Below are 11,566 nucleotides of genomic sequence, written 5' to 3' on the forward strand. Positions count from 1 at the left end.
CTGACATCTACTGCATTTAAAATAAATCCCTCCTTCCTCTTGGCTTCAAGACACGACTTGATCAAATTATCTTCTATCGCTTCTTTTTTTTTTTTTTTTTTGGTAGAGACTACTAAGTGCTAGTCTCATGAAAATATCTTATCCAGCACAGGTTAGTTGGGTTAATGTGAAAGCTTTTGAAATTAAAAGGTGCTTAATTTACCCTTTCAACATACTGCAGATAATCTAATTGGATAAGGGGAGGAGGGGATCAATAATTTAGACAATGAGCACATGGTTAGATGGAGTATGTTTTTGTGTTCTGATGGGACTAATGACCCAGCTAAGGGATATGTGTTGGGCAATAAAGAAAGTAAAACTTTTGATTGGATGGAGAGACTTTAAGTATTCTCTTGAATTTATATTGTTTATCCGTGTCCATCAGTGGAACATAAGCTCAGCTATTGTTGACTGGAGCTGGAAGAGTGACAGGAAGCAGGGAGAACATAAAGATGGCGGTAGAATGGATCTTATAGGATGAATGTCTGTCGAGAGTGAGTATAGGCAGGAAAGCACTGGTAGAAGTGAATCCTGGGACAGTGGGCACGCCTATAGTCCCAGCACTCAGGAGGCTGAAGAAGGGGGGTTTCCAGTTCCAGGGAAGCCTGGTTTACAGTATCTTACAAACAAACAAACAAACAAACAAAAAGAAAACAATCAAAAAATCCCAAACCAAAATGAAACCAAAGCAATAACAAACCAACAAAATAAAAAAAAACAACAAAAAACCCTTAAACAAACAAAAAGTCACTTAGTACTAGTTAAAAACATTAAGCAAAGAGATCATTGAAGACTTTCTTATTAAAGAAGATTCTCTAATGATTCTATTTTACCGTATAGCTACATGCATTCTTTTTGCTTACAAAAAAACATAAATAATAATAAGGAACCACAAATGACTAATTTTTCTATTCTCGTAATTTATGTCATTTATGTCCCAAATAATTAGTAGTAGTGTATATAAAGGACTTTTAAACATAGATTTTCAAAAATTTTTAAGGTAATGAGTACATATCTTTTTAAACACTGTGAACCCTCCCTCATTTTCTACTGCTTTCCTCCTCCCTCCTCCCTCCCAGCTCCCCACAAGCTAGAAAGTTCATTTCCTACACAGTGTCTAGTGAGTAGCATTGTTTTGTTAGTTCACTCTTTGTCCTACTGTTTCTGTGATTCCGTCAGTCAGGTAAACTTATCCGCAAGATGAAGGACCCAGAAAACTAAAACAGAATGAAAAAATAGTAATAATTGTATACAGGACATGAGAAGATTGGGAGAAAGAAATGCAGGGTTTTCTTGTTTTTACTGTATAATGATGTCGAATTTCATTCATGATAAAAAATGAAACAATTTGGGGCAGCTCTTCCTTTCTGTTAGTTTGCAAAAAAAATTCAAAATTTGACTATAGTCTATGAGAAAATGCGGAGAAAGGCATTTTCATTACTCTTCTTGTATATATATTTGATAATAACTAGCAATATTATTTTTTTACCAAATTACCCCCACCCTATAAAATATCTCAAAGATACTCAGACAAAAAATATAAATAGATACTGTACAACGGTATTCAAAACAGTTCTGCTTATAAAAGCCTAGCAAAATAACATGAAGGCTAACACAATATGAGCATCCTTCCATCAGACACCGATGAATAAACCTACTGCACATTCCTATAATGGAATACTATTCAGTCTAGCAAAAGGAGTAATGTATTTCGCTGTATGCTACTATGAAGAAATCTTCACGATATGTTTTTAAGAAATGATAAATCAAGCGGAGAATAACATGTCTTATGTTTTTATAGTATTTCTTTCTCCTTTTTTGCCAGTCCTGGGCTTGAGCTCAGGCCCTGCGCACTGTCCTTAAACTTTCTCAAGGCTAGAGCTCTACCACTTGAGCCTCAGCACCACTTCTAGCTTTTTTTTCTATGTATGTGGTACCGAGGAATCGAACTGGGTCTTCGTGCAAGCTAGGCAAGCACTCTATCACTAGGCCAAACTCCGGGCCCTATAGTATTTCTTAAAAACTGAAGATGTTGGCTGGGTGCCAGTCGCTCATGCCTGTAATTCTAGCTACACAGGATCCTGAGATCTGAAGATCATGATTCAAAGCAGGAAACGTCCATGAGAGCTTTATCTCCAGTTAACTACTTAGGCTTGGCCCTCAGTTTCATCTGCCCTTGGAGTGCAGGAGATGAGTTTATACTATCGAAACCCCGTTCTTGTCATTTCCATTTGTTCTTTGATTTCTGATTTATCACTCACAGCTTTCATTCCCCACCCCCAAATCAATTGCTCTCAGTCACAGCCACCCAATTCCATTTTCTTTGTAGTGACCATGAATTACATTTAAAAATGTGTAACATTAGAATATGCCAACCCAAAACACATTGTCCTCCCCTATTCCAAAATGTATTCGGATTTTTTCACCCATGAATCCCTTCCATGTGGTCTTAAGAACTAAAGAAACTATCAGTGCAAAGTGGGCAGTGACAAAAGTGGTTTTATCTATTCTGCAGCATGACAAGGCCTGGAACATGACTGTCTGAAATCTTGAGAAAAAAGTACAATCACATGGATTTTCTATATGGGAAAATGGTGGTTTATTTTGGCACAGAAATACAGCATTAAGAATGATTTTTTTTTAAAGAAAAAGAATCTTCACTAGACAGTTAAGTGATTCTATGAAAATCTATAAAGGTAGAGATAAAGAAATCAAACTTTGGATCCTTGACTTTGATGACCAGATACTTAAAAGTTAAGAAGCAGAGTGTGAGGCATACTTGGCATATCATAAGCAAATTCACATGAGAGTGGGAGGGAAAGGATCCCACGGAGAAGAGGTAGACTGAGGCCAGAATATGGTCACAGAGATAGTTGTTGAGTCTCCAGTGATCCCAACAAAATCAAGAGATGCAGCTTAGTGACACAATATGAATCCTACTCCCGTGGTCCTCAGGATCAATACAAAGGAAAGCCCTACATCAGAGGGGACAGGGAGGGGAAGGCTGTGTCCAGGTCACTGGGCTGAGCAGCAAGGGATGGCACAGCACATGGGGCGGGGGCAGGTGGAGATGACACAGGTGGGGCGGTAGCAGGTGGTGTGACAGGAGATCTGGCCACACACGGGACGCAGGCAGCAGCAGGGCCTGCAGCAGGGCTGGCAGCAGCTGGAAGCTTCACAGCTGGGGCGGCAGCAGCTGGAGATGCAGCAGCTGGGGCGGCAGCAGCTGGGGCGGTAGCAGGGCTGGCAGCAGCTGGACTGGCAGCAGGTGGGCTGGCAGCAGCTGGACACACAGCAGGTGGGGCGGCAGCAGGTGGTCCGGCAGCAGGTGGTCTGCAGGCAGCTGGGCTGGCAGCAGCCCTCCTCAGAGCAGACAGAGCCACAGCAGGAGTTGACCATGGTGTCAGAGGATGGTGGTTCTGGGTAGTGTTCTCAAGGAGTGTATTTCTTGAATCTGAAAATCTTTGTGCTCTGGTTCTCCTTTTATACTCTGGTTGGTAACCGATGTTACTGTAAACAATACTTTTCCTTGTTTTTACACCGGGAAGTTATTGTCATAATTGTGTTTGTGAGGTTAACTCTTTCAGTACCTTGGAAGAGCCTCATTGTGTTTTCCTGCAGTGCTATGATTCATTGAGTCTTGTTATAAACCATGTGAAACCACCTTTCTACTCCTGCCATACATATCTTCTAAATTGGGGCTCTCCCATGATTGTCTATTACCCAGATTTCCCATGTGTCACCCTATTCCTCCAGGATAATATTTTGAGGATGTCTTTTGCAATGCAAAGCCCCCCACCCCCTTTTTATGTCAGTGTGGCCAAATACAAGCTACTGCTGGGGAGAATGCTAATAGGAAACTGATGGAAAGATTTAATTGTGCAGTTATTTGTGTAAAGTAGGGGATCCCCTCTCCCCTAGCTGTTTCTTGGTTTACTGGGGAGACAGATCCTTGCCCCAAACCTTCTGTTTTGATAGTTCTCCTCTAATGGCTTCAAGTCATTCTTTTCCAGTAGCAAAAGCCAGTTGGGAAGGCCAACATCCTCAAAGATTGTTTACAATGCATAAAAGGTGAGTGTTGTTGATCTATTTTAGCCTAGGCCAATGCAGGCAGTGGATTCAGAATTCTAGCAAAGTTTTATTTAAAGTATTCTTCTCTTACATTCTTCACAGTAAGAGGAATTCAAAGTATTCTTCTTGGGCAACCAAGACGTGGGCAAATACACTTTTTCCTCTATGAATGCTGAACTATGCTGTATTAACAGAAAAGATTTGGGCAAAAGCTTCCAGTATCCTAAGAGTAGGGTTCAAGACCCTACATGTGAGTCCCATATACTCTCAGCAAAAATTGAGATAATGAAGAGTGACTGCTTTGACAATACATGTCTTGAGTTTTCCTTTCAAAGAACACTTAAGGTGCTCATTTTCTGTGGAAGTCCACACAGAAGTGAGTTAAGGTTGTTATGGTCTGTCATCATCTACAAAGCATATCGATTATTAATTGTACACTTTGGGTAATCCTGTTACAACTTCTTATAGTCATCCTTCAAATTCTTCCTGGCAAATTCTTCTGCTTCTTCAAGTCCCAGTTCAGCCTTTCCTGTTCTGTGTTTCCCCTGACATTTTCTTTCAGGGAAATTTCTTCTCCTTCATGATATCTGTCACTGTGTTGGGGAGTGCCCTGCTTTAGCACATCTTACTGGACACTAATTGTGCCCATTCACCCCAGGGGAAATGCTCACCCACACACTGCCATGCTCCCACTTGGCCCGGGAGACTCCACTAATGCCCATCTATTTGTTTTCATACTAGGATTATGCTTTAAAATTTAGCAATTTTCATATTAAGCAAAGTAAGCCAGACTCAAAAAAACATAGGCTCAATGGTTTCCCTCATTTGTCATAATCAGTAGAAACCTTGGGCTCTCATAGCAGAGACTTACAATAGAGCAAAACCTAGATACATAAGGCCATATAGAATGACACTAAATGAAAGGACCTCTAGGATATAGAAACAAAAGCCATATAATGAGCGATTGTTGTCCTTAGTGTACTATGTTATCTCTCATCTCTTTTGCTGTCTCTTGGTTATCTCATATTGTTACAGTATTTCACCTTGCTATCTGATATATTGTATATATGCTTATTTGGTTATTTGAAATAGGATAGGGAAGCAGGGGAAACAAGATGAGGGGTAGGGGGGGAGGGAAATAGGGACCAAAACATGAGAAAGGGTATCAATGTTTGTGAAGTAATGCACCTTCTATCTGGTGAATATATTGTAAACCCTCTAATAATTACGATAAAAATATATGGAAAAAATAGCGATGTTGCAATTATGTAAAAGTATGTCTTGTTCCCAAACGAATTCCACAAAGTAAATCATAGTCAAAAAAAGCCATGGTTTTTTGACTATTTGTCTTCTCTGCCTGAACTCCTTTCTCTCCCTGAGGACAATCAGTTTGTTTTGATTGGCATATAACCGTTTGTACATTTTTATGAGTTACAGTGGGATATGTTGACACATGTCTATCATGGGTCATGATTAAGTCAGAATCAGCATATCTACCATCTTAAACTTCAGTCATTTGAAACACTTAATGTGTTCAGTTCTAATTATTTAAAGTATGTTTTTGTATCTATTTCTATCTCTTTTTTTCCTCAGATAAAGGTTCTCATATTATTCATACCTCATTCCAACTGGATTTTTATTCATTTAATATGTCATAGCAACAGTGAATTCCATAGTAGTGTGTTCAGATATTCCTCATTCCATTTCAGCCACCAAGTATTCTATTTGTGTGTGTGTGTGTGTGTGTGTGTGTACACTGCTTTTGAACCTGTCGCCAGGCAGGACATCATGAGGGTAGAAGCCCATGATAGTGTAAAACCTACTCACCCTGTGGCTAGAAAACAAAAGAGATCCCACAACCTCTTTCTAGGGCACGACCCCACTCTGGGGAGTAGGCCCTTAATATGTGAACTTTGAGGAGACAATTGGCATCTGAACTAAAGTAGGAAAGTTCCTGGCAAAAGTTTCAAGAGATATCCCACTGATATTATTTGCTTGTATATCTATATATACACATATATGTATTTCTATAACTTTCATTTCTGTTCCAGCTTGCTCCTTAATCAAAACATTCCTTTAAAAATCAACCCTTGTTTCTTTATGTGTCTTGATCTTTTGTAGTATTTGTTATTGAGAAGGGCTTAGTGGATCCCAAAGAGAGATGATTAGCAAAATCAATTAAAAGCACTCCCAGGGCAGACTACACTCATGATTTATTCACTTAACATCTCCCCCGCTGTACATGCAGAGTGGTGTAGTCACAAAATAATCATGCCAGTCACACTTTTCCATTTATATTAAATCTATTTTGTTGTTTCCATCCTAATCTCTTGTACCATTTTTAGACCTATTACAGCATCAGACCCTTCCCTGAAGGCACTTAGCGCCACACTTGTATGTAGGCATTCAATCCGCTGGCCACTTCATACTGGCATTGGCTTCAGGCCTGCTTCTAGTTATTATGTGCTCTGAATTCTCTAATTCTTCTTGACATGATTGACACTTTTGCACATAGCCCTATCATTACCCAGATTCAGTGGGCCATCTCGTTTCTGTTCTTGTAAAGTTGGAAATTATAGGCCTCATTTTCTTTAAGACTGAAAGGCCATATAAAACCTCTATTCTTTGAGTTACTTCGAGCTAATAAAACAGAATATTAAATCGAGAGCCTATACCCTGTAATTTGCAGTTGTCAGAGAAGAACCTATGGGAAGATAAAAGATCTGTTAATTCTGGTGATTAAAGACACAGGTCTGTCTGTGCTCTATAGAACAACTTAGAATGACTGAATAGATTGAGACAGAAAATGTCTGTAGGATCTTTCCGTAATATTTGGAGCCTGTAACTCTGACATATGCTTCTCAGAGAATTCTAATGGTGAGCTATATCTAGACAAGCCTCTTTATTATACTATGTACATACATTAATTATGTTACAAATCACTGAAGTAAAGGCAGTTGATGCTATCTACATAGATACTATCTGTTTTATCTACTTCCACCCTTGGGTGGCCACAATTAAAAATGGGACTGCAGAATGTCAGCTACATTGCCACTAGGTGAAGCAGAGCTGTGGTTGCATTCTAGAACTTTCTGGGGACCTTATCAGGTAGAATTTACTGAAATCACATCCATTCAGCCACCTCTAGACTCTAGCTTGCTGCTTCTCCCAGTTTCTTCCAGATTTCTTCTGAGAAAGTCTTTTTTTCTTTTCTTTTCTTTTTGACAGTTGAGGGGCTTCAACTCAGGGGCTGAGCACTGTCCTTGGACTTTCTCAAGGCTCTAGCTCTACCACTTGAGCCTCAGCACCACTTCCAGCTTTTTTCTATGTATGTGGTACCAAGGAATCAAACCCGGGCCTTCGTGCATGCTAGGCAAGCACTTTAACCACTAGGCCAAACTCCCAGTCCCAGAAAGTCTTTTGTATGAAAAAAGAAAGCCCAATCCCATTTAATAAACATGATCTCTCTAATCTGTGAGTGATTCGGTAGGGTCATAAGCAGATCATATTTTTAGTTATTTGAAAAATTTCCATAGAGGTGATACATTGTCAACAAAGTAAGAAGGACAAAGAAGGGGAGAGGAGTGGGGAGGAAAGAGAGTGACAGGGTAAGGTTGTAGTGTACATTGTATGTGTTTATGGAAATGCCACAATGAAACAGTCTTTCTACAACTTGTGTATGTCGTCTTAATTTTAAAAAATGAATAAATCCCTGTTTCAGGTTCTACTTTCAGTGACTACGCTTAGCATATATTTCCCAGGGGTGGAACTCTTGGAGCATGAGAATAACACAGCCATCACCATCATCCCTACAGCCTCCAAAGGCACTAACGGGATGGCAGAAACAGGAAGTAGACGTGACTAGATACAAAGATGGCACCACCCTGGGAAGAAGAAAGGACAACTATTTGGATCATCTGCAAGCACATTGGCTAGAAAATGCAAAAATCAGCTCAATGCCATGGCAACTACCAATATTGTAGGAAAAAAAGTAAATGGAAGATCAAGAACACTGAGGTAAGTGATGGGGTGTCTTAGCCTCGTGCACTCTGAGGCAGCTGTAGGCACAGAGGGTGGAGACAAATCAGTTTCCTTATGAAATGATCCCAGTAAGAGCGGTGGGGAACTAGAGAGATAATCCAGGGCTGGGAGAAAACCAATGGAGATCGAATGAGCAGAATTCCTCGGGAAGAATCTGGGTTCCAGTCCCCACTAAGGACTGCTTGGAATCTTGGAGGGTGAGACGTTCACCCACTCCCGTGTACTGCTTGGCCTCCGTTCCCAGGAGCTTAAACTCTCATGGTGAGAGCTCGCTCTGCAACCAGAGGATGTTTTCTAAAGGGGAGGCTGCGGCCGTGAAAGCATCCCCTCGAAGTGGAAGGAGGGATGAGGGAAGAGAGCTGGGGAATATGAAATCCTCAGCAATGGTCGTTTCATTATTTAGGGGTCAGCTGCAAAATATTGACAGATGATGACAATGCAAGAGGAAGAGGAAGAGGGACAATGCGATGTTTAGATGCTTTGGGAAATTAAGATTTATTTAAAAGGTAAGAAATACAGCATTTGAGAAAATACAGCAGAGAGCAAACACGTCCACAGTGGGAGTGGGAGTGACACGATAGTTGGCAGATTTCTGAGACAATTCAAATAGTGTTTATTTTGGAGAGAGGTGGTAGCCTGGAGAGAGAGGGGGCAGCGTGTTTAGAGGCCCACAGGAACCCCTGGGGGAATCCAGGTTTCACAACTCCATTAATAATATTGACTACCGAAGACCAGGACGGTACAGATCAGAGTTCTCAGCAGCAAGAACCACTGCAGCAGCTGGGGCGGCAGCAGGTGGGACGGCAACAGGGCTGGCAGCACACAGATTGGCAGCTGGGGCGGCAGCAGCTGGAGATGCAGCAGCTGGGGCGGCAGCAGCTGGGACGGCAACAGGGCTGGCAGCACACAGATTGGCAGCTGGGGCGGCAGCAGCTGGAGATGCAGCAGCTGGGGCGGCAGCAGGTAGTCTGGCAGCATTGAGGCCTGCAGCAACTGGACACACAACAGCTGGGGCGACAGCAGGGCTGGCAGCAGCTGGAGATGCAGCAGCTGGGGCGACAGCAGGGCTGGCAGCAGCTAGAAATGCAGCAGCTGGGGCGGCAGCAGGGCCTACAGCAGCTAGAAATGCAGCAGCTGGGGCGGCAGCAGGGCTGGCAGCACACAGACTGGCAGCAGGGCCTGCAGCAGCTGGAGATGCAGCAGCTGGGGCGGCTGCAGGTAGGGCGGCAGCATGGCTGGCAGCACACAGACTGGCAGCAGGGCCTGCAGCAGCTGGAGATGCAGCAGGTAGGGCGGCAGCATGGCTGGCAGCTCACAGACTGGCAGCAGGGCCTGCAGCAGCTGGAGATGCAGCAGGTAGGGCGGCAGCATGGCTGGCAGCTCACAGACTGGCAGCAGGGCCTGCAGCAGCTGGACACACAGCAGCTGGGGCGGCAGCAGGTGGTCTGCAGGCAGCTAGGCTGGCAGCAGCCCTGCTCAGAGCAAGAGGAGCCACAGCAGGAGTTGACCATGGTGTCAGAGGATGGGGGATCTGAGTTGGTGTCTAAGAGATGTAGTTGGAAAGTTTGGAGGTCTCTCTGACCCCGGTGCCTTTTTATACCCTGCTAAGGGTGTGCTATCATCACCTACAGCATTCTTTCTTTGTTATTGTTTGTGTTAATAAACAGGCAATCATCAAATTAGGCAAGTATATTTTCCTGGTGGTTAAATGGCACAGTGGAAAGGAAACAGGATTTCCTTTTCCTGGCATGTTAGTTTTTAATCTGTCTGCTTCTATGAGGAAGTCTCATATGTGACTCTTTCACTTTATGCCTCCATGAGGGTTGTCACATGACGTTAAGTCTCTGAGGGTGAAGAGATCAGTGGGGTTCTGTCTAGCTCACCCTGTCAGCCTTGGCATAATCCTAAGTCTTCAGCCCCATGCTTGTTTCTGGTGACTGGGGAGGATGTAGCCGCTCTGGAGTGTGATGTGTTGTCATCACAGGTCAGGTGGGAAAGGGACCCTTTTGTGTGACAGACCATTGCCACAAGAGCAGGAAGGCCAGATGATATAGGACACAGTTCCTTCCCCACTGTGAATAAGGGGCCTTTTTTTTCCCCCTTGACTTTTTTTCTGGTCACCACAGAACTATCTCAAAGGTGGAAAATGGAGTAGTGAAAAATTCTCTCTGTCTCATCTCCTGTCCTCTCTGCTCCCCTCCCTCCTTCCTTTGCCCCCTTTCTCCCTCTCCCTCCCTCCCTCTCTCCCCCCTCTATCTCTCTGTCCTGATGTCTCTGTCTCTGTCTGTCTGTCTGTCTGTCTGTCTCTCTCTCTCTCTCTCTCTCTCTCTCTCTCTCTCTCTCTCTCTCTCTTTCTCTCTCTCCCTCTCTCTCTCCAAAATCAAACCTGTAAAACTCATACTTAGGGATGCAGATCTCTGCTAAATAGGAAGTCTCAGTCCCTTCCATTGTCACTGTGGGATTCTTTTACTTCTGTGTTTGCTGTCCTGTCCTATGGCTTTAACAGGACGTGTGAACTCATGTCCTCCTACCTAGGTTGGCTCGCTAACTCAGATTAGAAAGCTCAGTATTTGATGCTTCCTACTGAGCCCTGCCTGCATACTAGGCTCACCCTTTTCACCATTCAAGAAGGCCATTTCACTTCCAGGACTCCTTTCAATGGAACAGTGCTTTAGATAGACTGATATAAAACCTGTATAGATGAAAGAATATAAGCTTGCGTTTATGTATAGTGTGCCTATAGTAACATCACAAATGGGTGCAGAATTTCCCATCCAGTTGAGTGAATGTTAGGAATGTCACAACTACTTCAGATGGTGCCCTGTGTGTCAAGAAAGACAGATGGAGACAAGTTGGTAAGAATGTGATGATGTCATTTAACGTCTTAATTAAGACCATTTAAAGACTAAGTCTATTGCAATATATTTTCTTTTAATCACATGAACTTGTTTAGCAACCACTTGATTTTCATGCTTTTAGACATAGTCTTGTGCTTGTCAATGTAGAGCACTTGAAAGAGTTAAATAACAAGCTACCTCGAGTAGGGAGGTTTTTCTCCACTCCACTTGCTATAAAATGAGGTCAGAAAAAATAGAAAAGACTCCTTAAATATTCAGAGGTACCCTTATAAAAATTAAGGAGATTAAGAAAGCCCTTTCCACCAAGCTTTGGTGGCTCACACCTATACCTCCTAGCTACTCAGGATGCTAAGACCTAAGGATCATGGTTCAAAGGCAGCCTGGGCAGGAAAACCTATGAGACTCTTATCGCCAATTAATCACCAAAAAAGCTGGAAGTAGAGATGTGGGTAAAATGGTAAAGCACTAGTCTTAACCAGAAGAAGGCACAAGAAGAAGTTCAAAATCCATGACTGGCACAAAAGAAATAAGGAAGAAAGAAAGAGAGAAAGAGAGAG

The 11,566-nt window shown here is 42.7% G+C and overlaps 1 protein-coding gene across 4 annotated transcripts; it reads right to left on the reverse strand.

The window, feature by feature from the left end:
- Nucleotides 1-8,906: 8,906 nt before the first annotated feature.
- LOC150051752 (uncharacterized) lies at nt 8,907-9,692 on the reverse strand. Of its 4 annotated transcripts, XM_090350827.1 has the most exons (3): nt 9,541-9,662; nt 9,313-9,363; nt 8,907-9,186 (listed from the first exon to the last, which is right to left on the reverse strand). In XM_090350827.1, the coding sequence occupies exons 1-3, from the start codon at nt 9,660-9,662 to the stop codon at nt 8,907-8,909; spliced, it is 453 nt and encodes a 150-aa protein (XP_090206953.1). The 4 variants fall into 4 exon arrangements, with proteins under 4 accessions (XP_090206953.1, XP_090206954.1, XP_090206952.1 ...); XM_090350828.1 differs by having other exon boundaries at nt 8,907-9,414; nt 9,613-9,692; XM_090350826.1 differs by having other exon boundaries at nt 8,907-9,363; nt 9,403-9,662.
- Between the last annotated feature and the right edge of the window lie 1,874 nt (nt 9,693-11,566).

This window comes from Megascapheus bottae, chromosome 17 (genome assembly GCF_031878675.1).
Source record: "Megascapheus bottae isolate mThoBot1 chromosome 17, mThoBot2.hap1, whole genome shotgun sequence".
In the NCBI taxonomy this organism is placed as follows: Eukaryota; Metazoa; Chordata; class Mammalia; order Rodentia; family Geomyidae; genus Megascapheus; species Megascapheus bottae.